The 21,572-nt window shown below is 52.7% G+C and overlaps 8 protein-coding genes across 8 annotated transcripts; 5 read left to right on the forward strand and 3 right to left on the reverse strand.

Moving 5' to 3' along the window:
- Positions 1–390: 390 nt before the first annotated feature.
- On the forward strand, positions 391–3,090 carry nip1 (translation initiation factor eIF3 core subunit c; the record flags this gene model as incomplete). Its single annotated transcript, XM_056621746.1, has 3 exons — positions 391–736; positions 822–2,461; positions 2,515–3,090. 3 exons carry the CDS (start codon positions 391–393, stop codon positions 3,088–3,090), a joined length of 2,562 nt encoding a protein of 853 aa, XP_056472552.1.
- Positions 3,091–5,450: 2,360 nt separating this feature from the next.
- Positions 5,451–6,058, reverse strand: N7532_009256 (uncharacterized protein; the record flags this gene model as incomplete). The annotated part of the gene is made up of 3 exons (XM_056621747.1): positions 5,451–5,537; positions 5,603–5,824; positions 5,864–6,058. The coding sequence occupies 3 exons, from the start codon at positions 6,056–6,058 to the stop codon at positions 5,451–5,453; spliced, it is 504 nt and encodes a 167-aa protein (XP_056472553.1).
- Positions 6,059–7,431: 1,373 nt separating this feature from the next.
- Positions 7,432–9,116, reverse strand: N7532_009257 (60S ribosomal protein uL30; the record flags this gene model as incomplete). The annotated part of the gene is made up of 4 exons (XM_056621748.1): positions 9,075–9,116; positions 8,328–8,439; positions 7,945–8,111; positions 7,432–7,891 (listed from the first exon to the last, which is right to left on the reverse strand). Exons 1-4 carry the CDS (start codon positions 9,089–9,091, stop codon positions 7,432–7,434), a joined length of 756 nt encoding a protein of 251 aa, XP_056472554.1. The 5' UTR covers positions 9,092–9,116.
- Positions 9,117–9,422: 306 nt separating this feature from the next.
- Positions 9,423–10,265, forward strand: N7532_009258 (ESCRT-II subunit protein SNF8; the record flags this gene model as incomplete). Its single annotated transcript, XM_056621749.1, has 2 exons — positions 9,423–9,895; positions 9,953–10,265. The coding sequence occupies 2 exons, from the start codon at positions 9,423–9,425 to the stop codon at positions 10,263–10,265; spliced, it is 786 nt and encodes a 261-aa protein (XP_056472555.1).
- Positions 10,266–10,857: 592 nt separating this feature from the next.
- Positions 10,858–12,089, reverse strand: N7532_009259 (TDA10 family protein; the record flags this gene model as incomplete). The annotated part of the gene is made up of 5 exons (XM_056621750.1): positions 10,858–11,018; positions 11,071–11,186; positions 11,240–11,263; positions 11,315–11,817; positions 11,925–12,089. The coding sequence occupies 5 exons, from the start codon at positions 12,087–12,089 to the stop codon at positions 10,858–10,860; spliced, it is 969 nt and encodes a 322-aa protein (XP_056472556.1).
- Positions 12,090–12,807: 718 nt separating this feature from the next.
- On the forward strand, positions 12,808–15,639 carry mfp (putative peroxisomal multifunctional beta-oxidation protein (MFP); the record flags this gene model as incomplete). The annotated part of the gene is made up of 3 exons (XM_056621751.1): positions 12,808–12,963; positions 13,026–13,253; positions 13,324–15,639. 3 exons carry the CDS (start codon positions 12,808–12,810, stop codon positions 15,637–15,639), a joined length of 2,700 nt encoding a protein of 899 aa, XP_056472557.1.
- Positions 15,640–16,239: 600 nt separating this feature from the next.
- On the forward strand, positions 16,240–18,585 carry N7532_009261 (E3 ubiquitin-protein ligase; the record flags this gene model as incomplete). Its single annotated transcript, XM_056621752.1, has 1 exon — positions 16,240–18,585. One exon carries the CDS (start codon positions 16,240–16,242, stop codon positions 18,583–18,585), a length of 2,346 nt encoding a protein of 781 aa, XP_056472558.1.
- Positions 18,586–20,512: 1,927 nt separating this feature from the next.
- N7532_009262 (uncharacterized protein) lies at positions 20,513–21,075 on the forward strand (the record flags this gene model as incomplete). Its single annotated transcript, XM_056621753.1, has 2 exons — positions 20,513–20,897; positions 20,960–21,075. 2 exons carry the CDS (start codon positions 20,513–20,515, stop codon positions 21,073–21,075), a joined length of 501 nt encoding a protein of 166 aa, XP_056472559.1.
- Positions 21,076–21,572: the final 497 nt, after the last annotated feature.

The raw sequence follows: 21,572 nt of genomic DNA on the forward strand, positions 1-21,572 counted from the left end.
TGATTTATTCGATTTTGCCCAACGTCCTGATGGTTCGCGTGGTTTGCTCCGGATGACTCGCCCCGATCTGGGGGAGTGTGTCATGTCACTTTCTGCTAGGATCCATGTCTCCGGCCTGTTATACGGGCCTAGCTCGAGGCCGACCGGGGACTTTTGCATACGAGCATATACATTGATTTGACTCATTCTTTGACTGTAATATCTTATCAAGTGTCGTAGAAATAGTCATGGTCGAGTGATTCTTTGTATGGATTTACTTCCGGAGTGCGCTAATCCCGATCGGGTATAGTCAACCCCTCGCTTAAATTTCGTGTGTGGCTCTCGCCCGCCATCTCCAGTCAACTTTTAGAAGGATCTGCCAGTGCCTTCGTGCAACCCAGTCAATACACGATGTCGTCGCGATTCTTCTACCGTGGTGGTAGCGACAGCGAGTCTAGCTCCTCCGATGAGGAGGAGGATGTCTACGAGCGATCCGAGGAGGAGGAGAGCAGCGAGGAGGAGTCCAGCGAAGATGAATCCGGCAGCGAGTCCGGCAGCGAGTCCGGTGAGGAGGGCGACACCAAGGGTGGTGCCAACGCTTTCTTGAGGGATATGTCCGACAGCGATGAGAGTGAAGACGAGGAAAAGGTCACAGTCGTCAAGAGTGCCAAGGACAAGCGACTGGAGGGTCTCGAGAACACCATCCGATTGATCGAGAACGCGCAGAAGATCAATGACTGGGCCGTCATCTCTACTGGTGAGTGTCACTGGAGAATATGGATATACTTGGTGGACTTTATTTTGTGGGGGATAATGTGAAAATCGCTAACAATGAGATACAGAGTTCGACAGCCTGAACCGCCAGATCGTCAAGGTCGCCCAGTCTGGTCCTACCCCCAAGATCTACGTCAAGGCCGTCGCCGACCTCGAGGATTTCGTCAACGAGACCGTGACCAAGCAGAAGTCCGCCAACAAGAAGATGAACGCCAGCAACCAGAAGGGATTCAATGCCGTCAAGCAGCGTATCAAGAAGAACAACAAGGACTATGCCGATCAGATCGAGAAGTACCGTGCCGCTAAGGATACCTACATGGAGAGCGAGGAGGAAGCCGAGAAGCCGAAGCCCGCCCCTGCTCCTAAGCCCACCAAGGTCGAGAAGATCAACAACTTCGCCAACGCCCTCGTCCCTACCGCCGTCGGTGATGACGATGGCTTCGCGACCGTCGGCCGCGGCGGCAAGACCCTGCAGTACACCCCCGAGAGCATTCTCAAGCACTTGCGGGTTATTGTCGAGTCCCGAGGAAAGAAGAACACCGACCGTCTTGAGCAGATCCGGACCATGGAGAAGCTCCTGGAGGTTTCCACCACTCCTTACCAGCGCATCCGCACATACCTGACCCTTATCTCGACCCGTTTCGACCTTACCTCGGCCTCTGCCAACTACATGAGCCCTGAGCAGTGGAAGGCGGCCGATAAGGAGTTCGGTGTTCTCCTGTCCGTTCTGGAGACCCACCGCAACTTCGTTGTCACCGAGGGTGCTGACGAGTGGGAGGATGATGAGAAGCAGCCCCAGGTTGCTGAGGGCGAGACTTTCCATATCCCCGGCAGCATTGTCTCCTACATCGAGCGTCTGGATGACGAGCTCACCCGCTCGCTGCAGCAGATCGACCCCCACACTGCTGAGTACATTGAGCGTCTGAGCGACGAGCAGCAGCTGTACAACAACATTGCTCGCACTCAAATGTACGTTGAGAGCCTCATCACTGCGGAGAAGAACGACACACGACAAGATAGCGTCAACCGGGTGATTATTCGCCGCTTGGAGCACGTCTACTTCAAGCCCTCCCAAGTGGTTTCCATCCTCGAGGATGCCACCTGGAAGTCCCTCCCCGACACCCTCAACTCTGCTGTCACTCCCCGCGCCCAGGCTGGCGATGTCTCCTCCCTCATCCAAACCCTCTGCAACTACCTGTTCCAGCACAGCGACGGCATCATCCGTGCCCGCTCCATGCTGTGTCAGATTTACTTCCTTGCCCTGCACGATCAATACTACCGCTCTCGTGACCTGATGCTCATGTCCCATCTGTCCGAGAACATCTCCAACTTCGACGTCAGCACTCAGATCCTCTTCAACCGCACCCTTGTCCAGATCGGCCTGTGCGCTTTCCGCGCCGGTCTCATCTACGAGGCCCAGACCACCCTCGGCGACATCTGCGGTAGTGGCCGCCAAAAGGAGCTCCTTGCCCAGGGTATCATCATGCAGCGCTACTCCACCGTCTCCCCCGAGCAGGAGCGTCTGGAGCGCCAGCGCCAACTGCCCTTCCACATGCACATCAATCTGGAGTTGCTGGAGTGCATCTACCTGACCTCCAGCATGTTCCTCGAGGTGCCCCTGATGGCCCAGACCTCCTCCGCCCCCGAGATCCGCCGCCGCATGATTTCCAAGACCTTCCGCCGCATGCTCGACTACAACGAGCGCCAGGTGTTCAACGGACCCCCGAGAACACCCGCGACGGCGTGATCATGTCCGCCAAGTTCCTCGCCGCCGGCGACTGGAAGAAGGCCGCCTCGATGCTCGCCTCAATCAAGATCTGGGATTTGATGCCGCAGCCCGAGAAGGTCAAGGAGATGCTGTCCGCGCAGACGCAGGAGGAAGGTCTGCGCACCTACCTCTTCACCTACGCCCCCTTCTACGACAGCCTGTCCATCTCCTCGCTGGCCGATATGTTCGAGCTGCCCGCCAAGAAGATCGCCGCTATCATCAGCCGCATGATCTCGCACGAGGAGCTCGGCGCTGCCCTGGACCAGGTCAACGACGCCGTAGTCTTCCGCAAGGGCGTCGAGCTTTCCCGTCTCCAGTCCCAGATCGTCACCCTCGCCGACAAATCCATGGGCCTCCTCGAGTCCAACGAGAAGACCCTCGAGCAACGCACCCAGGGTATGGCCAATGCCTTCCAGCGCGAGCAGGGCCCCGGTGCCCGTGGTGGTCGCGGCGGTGGTCGCGGAGGTCGTGGCGGCGCTGGTCCCCGTCTGCCTGGTGGTCAGCAGGGTCGGAGACCTGGTGGTCAGCAGTTCGGTGGTGGTGCATTGGGTGGTGCGATCAAGGCTTAAAAAGGGTTCTTGTTTCTCTTTGATATAATGGCATGCCTCTTTTCCTTTTTTATATCTTTTCCCCCTTTTCTCTTTTTCCTTGTCATGGTTCGAATTGTTTCTTTCTCATGCCGTTTTCTGGACCGAGTTAAGTTACCCTCGTGTCTGGTCATGATTCAAAATGAAATGAATAAATGGTTAGAAAGCATTGTTTGTAGATTTGTAGGATCCCCTCTCCCATTAGACATTTTCAATGTATAGAAATGAATCATCACGAGAATCCTCTGAATCTTACAGATATACAATTTTTCTGCCGCGCCAGATGCTTCCGGAGTGCCCGCAATTACCGCCTAGATCTTCAGGGAGGGCAATCACTTTTTCATCGGAATTGAAATGAAAGGTTTGTAGATCACAAAGTGTGTAAGCCAAGAGTTGAATTCTTAATGAGATACCTGACATCAGGCTCCAATGTCACCACTAAGGCCAATTCAACCCACTCTTATATTAGTGCAGCGTATGTCGTTAACCAGATCGAGATCAGCTAGACCAATATCCCATAGTGATATGAGCTAATTACTCCGCACTGCCATCGATGAGGCGATGACTTGACCGACATGGAAAACCTCCGCTTGTTTCCAATCATTGTCCCCAGAATCCAGCGCAATGGCTCGTGATAGCAGCCACATAAGATATAGCCTCTGATGGGAACACCAATGCTTGTTCTTTGCCCAGACAACGCAAGGACTCATTGGTGTGGCACGCATTCCAGATTGTAAATTTCAGGTCGACGTCCCACTAGAATCTGTGTTCTATAGCGGCTTCGTTCTCGTAGACGAACACGTTGAAGGAGCGCCCATGTAGGATTAAGTCCAGATCGCGCGCTATTTGCGATAGTAGATCTGACAAAATCGTCACTTCCGATAGTAAATCTGGCAATATTGTTAGAAGCTGCTACACATCCAGTGTGACATGTCTTATAACATCACGTAGGTCGCGCCCACGTCCACCTGGGTAGATCTTCTTGCCGTCGTTGGATCGTCAATCGTCCAGTTCGGTAGAAGCAGGATTCAATATCGGATTTTTTTGACATATGCATGACCTGAAATAGCGCATTGCCCATGACTGAAAGCTGATCGTTCCAGTCTCACGTCGTGCACCTCTCCCCAACAGGTAGGTTTTCCCTTATCTGATTCACTATTCGGTTTGGGATCTTGCGGGCTTTTTTTCCATGAGACGACATTTGGAAGCTGCTGGGGCTTGCCCATTCAGATGTGACCGCATTTTCAGATGCAATGAAGTCGATTTGGAGGTGGACTTCAAGGATTGCGACAGGCTGGGTTGAGTTGTGGAAGTATCGGGCGGAATGTTGAGATGATAAAATCACAGGAGCAACTCAGAGTGTCTTTAATAGGTACGAGCTCAACAATCATAGCGTTGAGTCGAAGATGAAAACAAATGAAGATGGTCAAGATAAATAATATGAGCAGGATGCCCTCAAAGTAGCAAGATTAGTCCAGTAAATTTAAGCTTAAAATTTCAGATGAACCTGGAAGGTCAGACGAATATAAGCTTAAATATAAGATGAAGTTGTGAGGTCAAATTAACATAAGCTTAAAGGTAAGGTAAATTGGAAAAGGCTTCAAGACACTAGACAGATTGAGGCGATAAACATCATTTATTTGACTTAGCGCGCTATCATATAGCGGGTTGGGTAGATGACCAGATAGGATTTGATCAGAAACATGACCGTGTCGGGAATTAGGTGGAAAATTATACTTGTTAGCAAGCCCCTCTGTTTACATCGTGAGGCATTATAGCTGTTGTTATCACAATACACAAAATGAGTTATTCTAATTTGGAAATTCCCAAGGCTGAAGCCAGTACCTCTATTTAAGGAATCTGCCAGGTATCCTCGACAAACCCAGGCATATCCCCTCCCTACCTCTCAACTACGAAACTCATTCCACACAAACATGCAGAGCATCCTCCCACAAACTATCCGTCATCGGCCTCTGATCCGACCCATCAGCCTTCATAACCATATTAACATCATACGGCTGGAACGTATTATCATAATTAGCCGATCCGCCGCGGGACCCATAACAAGAAGTACTAAACAGAATTCTTCCATCCGTCGACCGAGCCGCATGTCCATCATTACCAAGCGCAGTCGTAATTCTCTTCAGCTCAGTTCCATCCGGCCGGGTAGTCTACACATCATACGAACCACAGGGACTCGTCGTATCAGCCTCCACAATCCGGTTATTCCGACACTTTAACCCAACCCTCTCCCCATCCGGACTCCATCCCGGCATATTTTCCCAATTCTCGGTGAGGTTGGTGACTTTGCGGATTTATAAATGGATGATTCACAGACCGCGTCAGACAGGGCCCATGGTGCGGTAGACGAGTTTGGATCCGTCGGGTGAGAATGAACAATACCCGTTCTTGATTTCGTCGACATTGTACTCGGTTAATTGTTTGTAGTCTGATCCGTTGGCTCGGACGCGGTAGACCTTTGTAGGCGACTTACAAAGTGGTCAGAGGGTCTATTTGGGTCTGGCCTTGTCGAGGCCATATCGGTCAAGTTGTGAGCCTCCTTAGTCGAGAGAGAGACATACGCCAGCTTCGAGCTGTCGGAGGACATGACACCGCTATCCTCCATGGATGACGTAGCAATGAGTTCCTCGAGGTCGGTACCGTCTGTGCGACTGCCGGCGTTGCCATCGCCGTTCCGCTTGTTGGTGAAGACTGTCTAGTTACAGTCGGGCGAGAATGAGTCATGTTAGTCGACGTTGGAGCTATGCTTTCCGAGTAGCGGATGTTTCTCCGTGCCGTCCGATTTGGCGATGTAGAGATGCTGCTTCCCGGGTGCAATCCGGTTATGGAAGAAGACCCCTTTCTTCCCGCTAGATGCTTTCACACCACGCTTCACTGTCGGCGCATGATTTGGCAGATGGTCTGCCGGTATCGTGCCTTCTGAATCCATCCATGGACAGCCCAGGGCTGGACTTATAGAGTCCAGGGCATAGGGGCAGCGAAAGACTGAAGGTAGTCACATTCTGCCGAAAAGAAGCAAAATTTGTGTAGCAGAACTCTCTGGAATGGGACCGGTCTAGATGAAATCAGAAATCATTTGACCAGCATCAAAAGCCGATTTTATACTCATCAATCCTCGCGGGAAAGGGGGATGTCGCATGGTCATACTTCCGGCACATGTTTGTTCCTGGCGGACACGCACGAATGAAATCTATTCGATTATTGCGACTGCGGGGGCTGTGGTGGCAGATCGGGGTGAAAGCTGGAGTAGTTTGGATGATCTTCTGCATCAAATGCGCCGTGGCCATCTGCAGGGTTGATCGGCGTTATGAGTCTTCCTAAAGGCGTAGTTAACACTTGACCGCTTATTAGTCACCGCATAGGTAACCAATTTCCGCTCCACTTGCCTGCTTGGCGGTTTGGCGGACGGAGGACCTTCGACAACAAGCAGTGTTGTTTTTAATCAAGTTTGATTTGTTTCACATCATGCTTGGTTCTGCGAGGTGATAAAAATTTTAGAAAATGGCGGAAATATTCATGTCTTGTAGTTTTTTGGGGGAACTAGTCTGCCACCATTTAATATCCTGTACACTGAGCATAAGATCGAGGGAGGATATATATTAAGGACAAATACCACTGATATTTCTTATTTGAAGCACCTTGAAGCAGCAGATTTCAAGGCTAAAAATGATTTGGAATGCGCTATTTGAGTACCCTTTTGATCCAAGACCCGCAAAAGCTAAAAGAAAGCCTCAAATTCAAGACATATATGTGATCAGTGCGAATTTGGAGAGAGAAGCCAGGAACACCATCGGGTATGTGGGCGTTACACCTGGGCAAGTGGACACAATTACGAACCGAGCATCATGGAATTTTATGTACAGGCAGAGGCATATGGGGATTACCCAGAGGGTATGTTACAAGAACTGATACCACCGGTACATTGTAGCTAGCCTATGTGATTATGGTGGCAGCGGCCTCGTCTGTGAGACGGACAGCTTCACATTCACCCACCAGTGGGTTTTACGAATTTTTTCAACGGCATGGGTGTTACACCCACATGTATTAGTATCTTAATACGGTTTGCGAGCACCCGTTATCCGCTGGGACTAGTTGGTAAACTACGGACAAGAATGAAGTTCGGGTTGTCTGAAGCATTGAATTACCGGAAATCCTAGACCGTATCGCTAATAATTGACTAAATAGTACACAGCCCGTGTGCACAAACAACCCATGACAAGAACGTCGTAAAATAATTTTTTTTATTGACGAAGGAACATAGCACATCCCGACGACAAAATCCCCCGATTACCGAGAAACAATCTAGTTCATCTGGCGGATGAGACCGTTGATGTTCTCCTCGCGGTTACCGGTGTCACCACCCTCGATGTAGTGCTTGAACTTGCGGGTGCGGAAGCCACCGTTGGGGTTGGAGAGCTTGAAGGGCCACAGGAAGTTGTTGGCCTGCTTGAAGTTGGGGCCAACGGTGTAGATCTCGTGGATGAGATCCTCCATGCAGACAATGCCGTACTTGCCGAGGTGCTCCTCGATAAGCTGGTTGTCGGTCAGGGGAACACGCTGCTTGTCAACCTTGCCGTAGCCGCGCTTGTACAGGAGCTCGCGGACGGACTTCAGGTTGGGGTAACCGTAGGCAATGTAGGGGTTGACGATGGTCAGCATCTCCTGGGTGGCCTTGGTCAGGCGGATGAAGGTACCGCTGTTGATCTGGAGCAGACGGAGCAGCTGGAGGATCTTGCGGGGCTTAGGAGCGATCTTGTTGATACTGAGGAAGGAGTTAGTATTGTGGTGTGCAGCATAGTGTAAAGATCAACATACCCCTTGATACGGACAACGAAGACCAGCTTGGGCTCATCCTCAACGTAGAAGTTACCCTCCTGGCGAGCGGCGCGGCCAAGGCGGATCTTCTCGCGCTCAGCGTCGCGGTACTCCTTGACGTAGGACTCAGCACGCTTGAAGATAACACCACGCTTCTCCTTGTTGGCCTATTGGTACCGAGTTAGCAATGCGGTTCCCAAATAGTGTTGGTGGTAAGACAAGATGTAAGTGTCATCAACAGGATCAGCCCCGAAAGATGGTTAACAGGCGACAGCATTGACCATTGGTCTAGTCGCGTGGTTGGTGTTGTCATCAGAGTGTTGGGAAGGGTGGGTGCAAAAAGGGTAATTGCGAGATTGCGGGAGATAATGGTGGGAACTGACCTGCTTCTTCTTCTCGGCCTCAGCGCGACGCTCAGCGCGGGCAGCCTCCTGGCTCTTGCGCTTCTTCAGGAGAGTCTCGGGGACGAGGACATGGTCCTGGGTAGGGACGGAGCTGTGGGAGGTTAGTATAATCGTCCACAAGTTCAAATTAATGACTTGATGAAACAATTCGCCGAGTGTAAGAACTGCAGCATATAGCGCCACATTCTCGAACTGAAGGCAATAGGATAAGGAACTCGACGAAATTTCTTTAATCGGTGAGGGCTATGGGAAATGGGGTGTAATGGTCGAGGGAAATTCCGCTACTAATGTGCATATTCCAGCGCAAGGTTCGCAGAAAATTTCAACCGCCCGTAAAAATTTTCCATGTTCGCCCTCAAGCCGACAACACCCCGAACAAAATGTTCAAGAAAGTTGTGTTGACGCTCATTCGCACCATGCACAATGACTGCTATTACCGCATCAAGGTGTAGTGGGATTGCGATATAGCTGACAACAATGCTTTTCGAGGAGAAGGCTACCATCGCCTTCAACCTCAAGACTCCGCGGCCCTCCCCGGTTGTACTAGTGGAAACGCACAGGCAGATCGCAGGGTTCGAACAGGAAGAGGGCGCCGGAAGGATCGAGCTGGTGCCCAGCGGTCGCCGAAGCCGACGACCGTAGCATCTCCAGCGAGAAAAGGACGACTATACCTGAAACCTCACAATCTCGAAGGATTGCATCAGTCAGTGGAAAGGGGAGTCATACGTGGTGACGGGGGCCATTGTGAAGGTCGTCGCGAGATGGCTGTCGGCGAGGTTGTCGAAGGAGAAAGTTCAAACGGGAGAGCAGAGGAAAAAGGGAATTCGCTTGTGTGGGTGGACCGAACAAGCCCAAAATGGATTAGTATAAAAACTTATCGCGCTAGACCGAAGTGGGAATCATATGCCCTAATCACTCTAGATCACGTGAGATTAGGGCTGGCGACCCTTATGCCAAGCTCAGATCAGATGACCTCATCCCGGGGGGTACTTGCTGTTGTCCGAGGTCTGGCCCAAACAACCCCACGCCGACCAGGTACCTCCATACTGGCCATTTCCTCAGAACAACAGCATAATGTCTCGCCGTGGTGTCGGTCTCGGTGCCTTCGCAAACCGCAACCAAGCGACACAGTCCTACGCTACGCATGGCGCCAATCTCCGTTCTACGCATTTAGCCTCCCTCCAAACCCAGCTCTCGGTCTTCCAATCGTTGCTACATACTTTTGCTCTAGAGCATAGTTCCACGATCAAATCGAACCCGACCTTCCGAGCCGAATTCGCGCGAATGTGCAATACTATTGGCGTGGATCCCTTGGCCGCTAGCAACGTCAAAGGCAAGGATGGTCGGCGGGGATTGGGCGAGGGAGGCAGCTTCTGGACGCAGATCATGGGCGGGGATATGAATGACTTTTACTTTGAAGTTGCAGTTCGAGTCGTCGAGCTCTGCCGCGAAACCAGGAGTGAGAATGGAGGGCTGATTGGAGTGGAGGAATGCCGCAAGCGAGTGGGCAAAGGAAAAGCGATTGGGAGTGGCCTGGAGGTTTCAGAGTATGTTCATTCGCCTGGGGTGGAGCCACTACTGGGACTAACGACATTTAATTCTAGAGATGATATTCTCCGGGCAGTTCGATCTCTCGAGCCCTTAGCCTCCGGCTTCTCAATCGTTCGCGTCGGTTCCAAACAATACATTCGGTCCATTCCCAAGGAACTGAATACTGACCAAGCGACCGTGCTGGAAGCTATTCAAGTCCTCGGATATGTGAGTGTTTCAATGCTGCGTCTCAATCTGACCTGGGAAAAGGCTCGGGCACAAACTGTAATTGATGATCTTGTGGCCGATGGTCTTGTTTGGGTGGATGCCCAGGGTTCGGAGAAGGAGTACTGGTCGCCCCAGAACTTGTTGGATGACAGTGGATGAAGACGCATATCGGTGATTTCATACCACGATATTCGAGCGGATTTCAATCTTGGCCGGATTTCAATCTTGGACAATAATATGTCCTCCTGTCCTCCAGACACAATTTATCCGCCTGTCACGCTTGGTCGCGATACCCAGAATTGGCGACCATGAGCGCATCTCAGCCGCCCCCACGATGGCAGCGTCTTTGGGAGCCCGATCAGTGGAATGTTCGCTGCAGATCCGGGAACTCACCAGCTCACTGGCAAAGAGTGTTGAACGGCTCAATCAGGATACCAGAGAGGTGACCTCCGACTTATCTTGACGTCCTTCGGGGGGCATCTTTCGAGCGTGTATTGCAAACACACGCCATAATTTCCCGATATGTGATAAGAAAAATTTGCTTGAAGAGCAAAAAACCGTAGACCAATGTGGTTGAATGAAATTTCAATAGGGCAATGATCTGAAATTCAGTTCTGGTGATATAGGGTCTATAGTGAATCGACAATATATTTTGACGTCCTAGGGTACCTGCACACATCATATGATGAACACTCTCTATTGTCCATTCACACAACCACGTCTCTCGATCATTGCGGGACCGAACTGGAGATCAGATGTTAATAACCTCCTGGACTCTTCTATTCCGATCGACCACCAGGCGTAGCTGTCTACCCTGCCAGTCAGACTCTGAGGCCATGGACGAGTTCTGGGCACTCGGCTTGAAGACGCCATCCCGGAGGGTGTCAGTAAAGAGTTCATAGGAGGGATAATCTGTACATATGATTAGAATTTTAAACCAAGCGTGAATATTAGAAATACGAACAGCCGTCCACAAACTGATTGACCTGCCCCTCAGTCATCCCGGTGCCCTTGGCAGTGCGGAGGGTACGTTCCTGCTCCTGGCGCCACTCATACACGAACCTAAGGTTCTGAGCATCACTGTCGGAATAATTAGTGAGTGAACCTTCACGTTCAATATTCTTTCGACATACATATGAATCAATGCGTCAAGTTTGCTGCATTGATGGTTAGTCCCAGATCAACCACTCCGATTAAGAGCGACTCACTCGGTCAGAGCATTGTAGCGCTTCAATGCGTCGTTGACAGTCTGAACGTCTTCAAATCTGACATGGCCTAGCCGTCCTTGATAATCGCCGCTCTCCTTCTGGCGCACTGCATCCTCCCATTTCGCGCGTAAAATGGCATCATCACGCGGACGGAATCCAACACACCAGCCCTCAAAAATTACAACCTTGATCTTCTGCTGTCCTTCGTTATTGACGACTTCCCATTGCGACTTGGGCACGCGATCACCTTGCCCGGAAAACGCCGATTTATCATACTGCGGGATGGCAGTCGGACGCTCCGCCGCCAGCGACTCAAAGACCTTCTCGCCCAGAACCAAATCGTGCGTCGAGGGTTGACCGCGATGCTGCAGAAGCGGGTTTGTGGGATTCGCCTGAGCTAGCGCAACCTGGTCGGCGTGGGTGAGGTAGATATCGTCCAAAGACCAAGTTACGACGGAAAGCGAGTATGGCTCGGAGCGGAGGATGTTTTGCAAGGTGGACACCTGCCGATGGTTAGGTTCGCTGCATGCACCGAGGACAATCGCGAGCGCAACCGACCAGCCGTCCCGAGGCTGGAATGCACTTCGCCGGTCAGCGTTGTGAGACTCACCAGCACCGTTTTGCCGGCTCCCTGGACGCCATTGAGGCCTAGGAAGAACGGCGGGGTATCGGCGCCGGACTTGCCGTCTTTGCGGTGCCGTTCAGCATGGGCGCGTAGGCGTTCCAGTAAGAAAGGAATGCAGTACTGCGACTTGTCGTCCACGATCTCCGGCATCGTGTGGGTGGTGGCCAGAATGGGTGGTGCCTTGTACAATTGTATTTCTATCGGCTACAGTGCCCGGCAAGTTGTCCGATCGGCGGGAATCTGGGGTTCTGCTGGCCCCGCGGGGTACGAGTCTACGCCACGCCGGCTCTCGGGCGAGATACTGCGACCAACTTTGGATTGTTGGATTTAGATGAAGGTCTTCAATATAGACTCTTAGTATGTTTGCAGCGTGCGTGGCTCGCGCTATTCAACGTTGAATGCACATGGCGATGACGTTGTCTGTCACATGCCTGAGTCAGCAGGCGGGACTCGGTACAGTCGAGAAGTAGCAGGAAGTACGCAGTGCCCTGACTGCAATGTATGAGTACATTAGAGAGTATGGGAGTACTCGCACAGAGTGTGAAATATTCTACCGGCATAAAGAGCATAAATTACTTGCTGGGACATGCTGGTGACCCCGGGGTACCTCCAGTTACCGCGCTTTCAGCGGTGGTACACGGCGGGACGCACGGCGAGGCGGCGCCGGTCCATCGGCATGTGAAGCGCTCTATCTGCCCGCGTAACATTACGTTTTCCCCATTTCTTACGGCCGCCAAAAGAGCCGAGGCACGATTTCCCCCAGCTCTACCGAGCTCGTTCTTAAACTCCCCTCCTTCCCCGTCTTTCCTCCTTCCTCGAGTTCGACGTCTAAGAACTGAACTGGTCGGACTTGTCCCTGCACATCATCATGTCCGAGCTACGCTTCGATAATCAGACCGTCGTCGTCACCGGCGCCGGCGGTGGTCTGGGGAAGGCATATGCCCTCTTCTTCGCCTCGAGGGGCGCCAACGTCGTCGTCAACGACCTCGGCGGTTCGCACAAGGGTGACGGCAAGTCATCAAAGGTACGTGCGACACCAAGCCAGGATCTGCCGGTCTCCCGCGCATCGACTAACGCTCGTTCTAGGCTGCCGATGTCGTCGTCGAGGAGATCCGCGCCGCCGGCGGTAAGGCGGTTGCCAACTATGACAGCGTCGAGAATGGCGAGGGAATCATTGATACCGCTATTAAGAACTTCGGTCGTGTCGATATCCTGCTTAACAACGCCGGTATTCTCCGGGATATCAGCTTTAAGAACATGAAGGATGAGGACTGGGACCTCATCAACCGCGTTCATACCTATGGTGCCTACAAGGTAAGTACTTGACCTTTCTGAGGATAATCTATCGCAAGTGCAAAGGCTGAGACGTGATTTTTAACAATAGTGCGCCCGCGCCGCCTGGCCTCACTTCCGTAAGCAAAAGTTTGGTCGCGTTATCAACACCGCCTCCGCCGCCGGTCTCTTCGGCAGCTTCGGCCAGGCCAACTACTCGGCCGCCAAGCTGGGTCAGGTCGGTTTCACCGAGACCCTGGCCAAGGAGGGTGCCAAGTATAACATTATTGCCAACGTCATTGCCCCTATTGCTGCTAGCCGCATGACCGCGACTGTGATGCCCCCGGATGTTCTGGAAAACCTCAAGCCCGACTGGGTCGTTCCCCTTGTTGCTCGTCTTGTCCACTCCTCCAACACTACTGAGACCGGTGGTATCTATGAGGTCGGCGGTGGCCACGTTGCCAAGCTGCGCTGGGAGCGTTCCAAGGGTGCTCTCCTCAAGACCGATGACTCTCTCACCCCCGGCGCTCTTGCCGCCAAGTGGAACGATGTCAACGACTTCTCCAAGCCCGAATATCCTACTGGACCTGCTGACTTCATGAGTTATCTGGAGGATGGTCTGAAGATGCCCAGTGCCCCCAAGGCCCAGGAGCCCGATTTCAAGGGCCGTGTTGCCCTGGTCACTGGTGGTGGTGCCGGTCTCGGCCGCGCATACTGTTTGCTGTTCGCCAAGTACGGTGCTTCCGTTGTTGTTAACGATCTGGTCGACCCCGAACCTGTTGTTCAGGAGATCAAGAAGGCCGGTGGTCAGGCCGTTGGCAACAAGGCCAACTGCGAGGATGGTGACGCCGTCATCAAGTCTGCTATTGATGCATTTGGCCGCATCGACATCCTGGTCAACAACGCCGGTATCCTGCGTGACAAGGCCTTCACCAACATGGACGACAACCTGTGGAACTCTGTTGTCAACGTTCACCTGCGCGGTACCTACAAGGTGACCAAGGCCGCCTGGCCCTACTTCCTCAAGCAGAAGTATGGCCGTGTTGTCAACACTGCCTCTACTAGCGGTATCTACGGTAACTTCGGCCAGGCCAACTACGCCGCCGCCAAGCTGGGTATTCTCGGTTTCTCCCGCACTCTCGCCATGGAGGGCGCCAAGTACAACATCAAGGTCAACACTATTGCCCCTAACGCTGGCACCAACATGACTCGCACCATCATGCCTGAGGAGATGGTCCAGGCCTTCAAGCCCGACTACGTTGCTCCTCTCGTTGTTCTCCTGTGCTCCGACGCTGCTCCCGAGCCTTCTACTAAGGGTCTCTTCGAGTGCGGCAGTGGCTGGTTCGGCCGCACCCGCTGGCAGCGCTCTGGCGGTCACGGTTTCCCCGTGGACGTCAAGCTGACTCCCGAGGAGGTGCTCGCCAAGTGGCCGCAGATCACCAACTTCGAGGACGGCCGTGCCGACCACCCCGAGGACGCCTCTGCTGGTGCCGAGAAGATCATGGCAAACATGTCCAACCGCGCCGGTGGCAGCGGCGAGAACGAGGTCCTCGCCAACATCGAGAAGGCCAAGGCTCTCACCACTGAGGGCACTGCCTTCGACTACACCGACCGCGATGTTATCCTGTACAACCTGAGCCTGGGTGCTAAGCGCACCGATCTGCCTCTGGTGTACGAGAACAACGAGTACTTCCAGGCCCTGCCCTCGTACGGTGTGATCCCCTGGTTCAACACCCAGACCCCCTGGAACATGGACGACATTGTCAAGAACTTCTCTCCCATGATGCTCCTGCACGGTGAGCAGTACATGGAGGTCCGCAAGTTCCCCATCCCTACCACTGCCAACACCCTGACCTACCCCAAGCTCATCGACGTTGTCGACAAGGGCAACGCTGCTCTGGTTGTGGCTGGTTACACCACCAAGGACGCGAAGACCGGCGAGGACCTGTTCTACAACGAGTCCACCGTCTTCATCCGCGGCAGCGGTGGCTTCGGTGGCTCTCCCAAGCCCACTGCTGCCCGCCCCAAGGGTGCTGTCGCAGCCTACAAGCCTCCTCAGCGCCAGCCCGATGCCGTGGTCGAGGAAAAGACTTCCGAGGACCAGGCTGCTCTGTACCGCCTGAACGGTGACCGCAACCCGCTGCACATCGACCCTGAGTTCAGCAAGGTCGGTGGCTTCAAGATCCCCATTCTGCACGGTCTGTGCTCGCTCGGTGTTGCTGCCAAGCAGGTCTTCACCAAGTACGGTGCCTATAAGAACCTGAAGGTCCGCTTCGCCGGTGTCGTGCTGCCTGGCCAGACCCTCAAGACTGAGATGTGGAAGGAGGGCAACACTGTTCTCTTCCAGGCCACCGTGGTCGAGACCGGCAAGCCCGCCATCACTGGTGCTGGTGCCGAGCTGCTCGAGGGCGCCAAGGCCAAGCTGTAAAATATGGAATCTTTCGGTGAAGCGTTCTTACACTGGCATGCAAGCTGGGATACTCCAGTCGGAATGCTCCTTCTTATTTGTATGTACATAAATTTGGCTGCTTGTTTCTTTACTACCACTCCAATGATTTCTGGGATTCGACCTCCTTTCCTACTGCTAGTACCATCAACTGAGTGTAAGATGTAATCTGTCTCAGCCTTATCTATCCTCCGATCTGGTGCATCGCATCGCATCCGTGGTGGGCATGTTCGACGCGGCCTGCGCAAGGGATGCTCTAGATCGCCGCCGACCGAGCAGTAGATAATAATAGACAGTCATCTCAACAAAAAAAGCGCTCAGAATGCCATACATTCACCAAGCCACATCAGGTGCCCTTTCTAAAACATTTGAAAGATTCCCGGCCCACTCCGTCAGTCCTGTTGACCACCGGCAGTTAGTACATACTGCGCTAGTGTTAGTCGCAGGCAACACCGTTGCCTTATGTAACCGCTCGCCATCCTTCATTCTTCTTGCTCCAAACAACCTCCCCCCAAAGAAGTCGCAGAACCCAGCAAGCAGCCACCCCGACCATGTAGGAGGCATCCATCGCCAACCCCAACCATGGTGCTCTCGCTGCCCGTCCCCAGCTTCGTCCGAGCCTCCTCCACTCCCCCGCGCCCCGCCGACGCCGACGCGCCCGCACCGCAATCCCGCCGCCGCCGCGGATCAGCGGCCGGTTCCTCCTCCAGTTCCTCGTCCAACCGCAGCCTCTGGAGATCATCTACAAGTGGTGTGCCAGATGCGACGGCCTCCTCGCCAAGTAACCAGCCCATCATCTTAGAAGCGTTGCGGAATAATCCGTTCGGGAGCACGTCGCGGTCTCGCTCGATACAGCTGTCGATACAGGAAGTGGAAGAGCAGAAACGAGAGCAGGAGGAACTGAATGCTTCGCTCGAGACGCTGGCGCGGATCTTCCCGGATGTGAGGATCGAGGTCTTTCGCGAGTTGTTGGTACGGTTTGATGGTCAGAGTCGGCTGCAGGTTTGCGTCGAACAGCTGCTTCGTCATAAGAAGGAATGGGTTTCTGGTCGTTGGAATATCCCTGATGGCCAACAACAGTATGGGAAGGATGGCAAGGCTGGTGAAAGACCTGCTTATCACAGTGTGGCCGCGGAGAATCTAGTCCCTCCCGAGGAACGATTTCGATCTGATGAATACAAGGCTGCTGTGCGGATGGCGCTGTCGAAGGAATTCAGCAGCCTCAGCAAGAGCACTCTTGATGCTGTACTGGCTGAAGTGAATTTCAGTTATGTGCGAGCAAGACCAACGCTACGGGATCTATCGCGCCGGACATGGAGGGCTACCTTTAACAGCATCTTTCCGTCGTTCAAGCGCAAGAAAGATAAGGACGAGCACCCGTTTGTGACCTGGTATCGACACGCAGGTGGTGATATTGTTCCCCGGCTCAAAGAAACAGGATGTGCCGAGCTTAATGGCGAGATCCACGCGATGTTTGTTGCGCCTGTTCTGTTGCAACATCGTGAGGAGCAAGAGTCGGGCGATTTCCGAATCGCCTCCGAACTGAATGAGAAGGAGGCGCAGGCGGCCGATGCCCTTTATGAATGTGAATGCTGTTTTGCAGACGTGACGTTTGAGCAAATCGCAACGTGCTCGGCCAATACCCATATCATTTGCTATACCTGCATCCAGCGAACTATATCCGAAGCGCTTTTTGGGCAAGGTTGGGGCAAGTCAGTTGACTTGGAGCACTCGACGCTGAAATGCATTGCTCCCTTGTCTGTCGGCGCCTGCGAGGGATGTCTTCATCCGGAAATTGTGCGTCAGGCTGTCCTACTGGATACAGCTGGTCCTGAGACATATCGCAAATTCGAAGATAGATTGGCTTCCGATACCCTGATAAAATCACAATTGAAGCTCATTCGATGTCCGTTCTGCTCCTACGCCGAAGCGGATCCCGTCTATCATCCTTCGTCCCGTGGCATTGTCTGGCGTGTCCGTCGGGATGGAGGCATTCTTTCGAGCGTTCTGATGACCATTCTCATCCTTGACCTTATTCCTTTTCTCCTGCCGATTCTCTTGGTCTTGATGATTGTGGTCCCGACGTACCCTAACACCGTTTTCAACAATGCCCTCCGCCACCTCTGCTTCAAGCTCCGACCCAAGAGATTTACATGCGCGCATCCATCTTGTCAGCGGGTTAGCTGCATGACCTGCGAAAAGCCCTGGCAAGACCCACACGTCTGCCACGAACCACTCCTCCTCGACCTCCGCGCGACAGTCGAAGCCGCACGCACGGCAGCAGTGAAACGAACGTGTCCACGCTGCGGCCTCTCCTTCGTCAAATCTTCCGGCTGCAACAAGCTAACCTGCGTCTGCGGATACTCAATGTGCTACCTATGCCGAAAGGCACTAGGACCACAGATCCGCGGAGTGGAAGCAGATCGGCCCAGACGACCCCGTCTACAAGCCCTCGACGGACCCGCCGACGACGGAGACGAAAGAGACGCAGAAAATTCCTCCGAAGACGAATTCGAAGAACCAGAAGGCTACAAGCATTTCTGCGAGCACTTCCGCATAAACCCTGGCTCCAGCTGCACAGAATGCAGCAAATGCGACCTCTACCAAGCCGAAGATGAAGAAGCCGTTGCCCGCCGTGCAGGCGAGAAGGCCGAGCGCGAATGGATCATTCGTCAGGGTGAGTCGGCAGACAGTACCTCCGCCTCTGCCCTCGGACTCCGCAATGTCAATCAGGACTTGTCGGCTGGTGCGAACGGGAATTCAGTCGCCCGCCGAGCCTCGAATGCATTGTGGGACCTGCAGTTGACCCATGGGAAGCCTTGGAGTTATTGGCTGGGTGACGTTTGGTCGGAGGGACGGTGGAAATTGGAAGCGCAGGTTTTGGTGAATTGGGTTGTTGAGCAGGTTCTTGTTATTGACGAGATTTGAGTCTGTGTTGAGCAGTGGATTTGATGTTTTTGATTTGGTTCTGGGTTCGGGTCGAAAGAGTCCGGATAATGGTTGGACCGGCGTTGGGATATGGATTCGACGACTGATGACTGATATGACAATCGCTATTTCTGGCACGTCTAGCCTTACTTTCTTTAATTGATTTGCTTGATTTTCTGGGGTTGAATATGAGTCTTGGACTTCAGTGCTTGGACATTGCTTTGCCCCAGCTTTCCCAGTACTCTTACTGAGACGCCTTCACTCCCATGCTTGAGTCTTCACATCTCTTTCCATCTCTCCACATCCTCTACTCTCGACCACATCTCTTCTCCATCTCATCTGTCCTCGACTGTTCTTCTTGAACATCTTCCATCTGAGATGGGAAATTCATTGTCCTCATTGCTGATAGAATTTAATATCTCCCTTGATGAAAGGGCGGACCTCGAAACCGAAGACTCTAGTCCAAATACTGTTGCTGTGCTCGATTCAATGAAATTCTAGACGCACTTGGAATCATTTCGTTACCCATAACATCTGCCCCTGTTCAACAATGCCTTCATCGAGCGTCGGACATTTCAATTTCGCCTGTCATTCCCTTTCGGAAGGAGAAAGACAAAAGAAAGAGAGGAAGGAATATTCAGCTCTGAGGATATGAAGCTAGCTTCTTCAGTCGGCCAAGAAGCCAAGGTCTCTGTCTCGGTTTTTAATGTTCTTCGAATCATTCTGAAATTGCACAAGTATCGGGAATTGATGGAATGGCGACATCCCAAGTTTCAGCAGAAAATTCTCTTCTCAAGTGGACTTCACCAGAATTATACCTGCTGCAACCACTGACCGATCGTTTCCTTTTTAATTTTGGATAACCCGATCCCACAATGTAATTTTCTCCCGATCTGCTTTTCTCAGTGACTGCCTCACAATATATTCTTTCATCTCGGCTTTGTGATGTGGTTGTGGGGCAGATCGTTGCTGCATCGAGCTGTGGGTAAATCGCCGGCAGCATAGTGGAACGGTTCAGGGGTTCACGCCAAGTTCGCCGGGGTTCCATGGAACAGCACTGTGTGAGGGAATCAGAAATTAGAAAAAAATACTCGGGTTTGGTAGGGACTGCCCTTTTGTTAGTGTAATAGACTACAATCCCACCCTCTGCACTAACAATTGTTAGTCTGCGAGATCGCCGCTGCCAGTGCAACTAGCACTTTGCTACAGACAGCCCTAAAGACCGATGGAAGTTTAATGGCCGGGCTGAACCTACCGCCCGCAACACCGTTGACCACAAGGAAAGCGCCTCCCCGAAAGATCGCGGCACCTTTCCACTCCTCGCCCTGCGTGTCTCGGAATTCAGCTCGGTTCCATGAATGTCGGCGGGGGAGATCTGCTGCATGGTACAGCTGTGATCCACTATGATTTGACCGGACGGGGCCTGACTGGCGAGCCCTGAGACCCTCATGCACGCTCTGTTCGGCTCCACTGCAGCTCAAACAATCCCCTGCACTGGCCGTGGCTTGTGGATCGACAACGCTACGCTACACCCAATTTACCCCATACGCTGACATCAGAGGGGCAGCTCGTCGCTCGTCTAGCTCAGCAGGAGCTTCAATAGGGAAAAAAGATGAAGTTGAAGGGTACTGGCAATGCCGCATGGTCATCTGAGATTGAGATGTACCTTTCCCATGCGATCCCAAACTTACTCGCAGCCCAACCACCTCGCAACCAGCCTTTTCCTGCAGATGATCCAAGGATCGCGATCGCAGATCGACGTGGGGGGGTTTCGCCAACTCGACTCAAATGGTCAAAGTCGAGTGGCGCATCCTCCAGCATAAATAGACCGTCATCGCCCCGTCATGCACGCCATATAAGAAAAAGCTCTCACTCTACCTTCCCTCAAAGAATCTATCCCTCCCAACCCCATCCATCCCCTCCCAAAATGAAGTTCGTCACCAACCTCGCCCTCCTGGCCACCGCCACCTCGGTCGCCGCCGGCCCCGTCCAGAAGATCTTCAACATCGTCACCTCCGGCGCCACAGACGACAGCAACAACGGCCTGTACCTCTCCACCCAGCGCGTGGACCCGCTGAACAGCAACGCCGTCTTCCGCGCTCAGGAGGATGCCGCCGACTTTTACGTCGTCAACGATACTATCCGCTACGATGCGCCGAACAAGGCCCCCTATGCCATTGCCCTGGTGTCTGGTTCCGAGCCCCAGGGTGATGTGGAGATTAGCGTTAGCCCGACGACCGGCAGTGAGGGATTTAGCTTGACGAGCGAGAAGAAGGTGAAGACTTCTCAGCAGAACTTTGGCGGGTGGTTGGGTAAGTCATTCCTGCTGCATCAGCTTTATTCTGGAAGTAGTTGCTAATTGGTCATATTTTAGTCTGTGATGGCGAGAATGGTGTCCAGGCCCTCTACTATGAGAACACTAGCGCCGGGGACATTGTTCCGGATGGCTGCGATTCCGTGCAGCTGGATGCTGTTTTCAAGAGCTCTTAGAGCTGTTTGAAGGCATTTCTCATTTTGGGTTGGATTTGGTGTTTGTTCTCTTCTCACTTGTATATTCTTTCATTTGATTTGGGATTAGAGTGTTGGACAGATGGGTGTTACATAAAATTACAATAATGGAGCTTGTTTGCCACTTGCGTTATCTGCCCTACGACGCACTGCAAGGTAAACAATACAAACTGGAAGACCAGTGGTCTGAATCTGTCTTCATCGCATTAAATTTACACTGTAAATACATCGTAAGCTTGGTACTCCTTGCTATTGTGTTAGTATAATCCCATAGGCCATTGAGGCAATAGGTGTGGCAAATATCGGTCGATCTACAGTAAAAGCACTCTTCTCGACACAGCCCAAGCCCGTTGTCGATATGATATGATATTGCTCAGTGGAAGATAAACGAATTCGAAGGAGTGTTCAAAAGTGTCCGCTTGTCTGTTAGATGGAAGTGAGCCTTACTGACAGACGTACATACTACAGTCTAGAGAAAC

This window comes from Penicillium argentinense (assembly GCF_028826775.1).
Source record: "Penicillium argentinense strain IBT 30761 chromosome Unknown utg000009l_segment0_segment0, whole genome shotgun sequence".
Lineage (NCBI taxonomy): Eukaryota > Fungi > Ascomycota > Eurotiomycetes > Eurotiales > Aspergillaceae > Penicillium > Penicillium argentinense.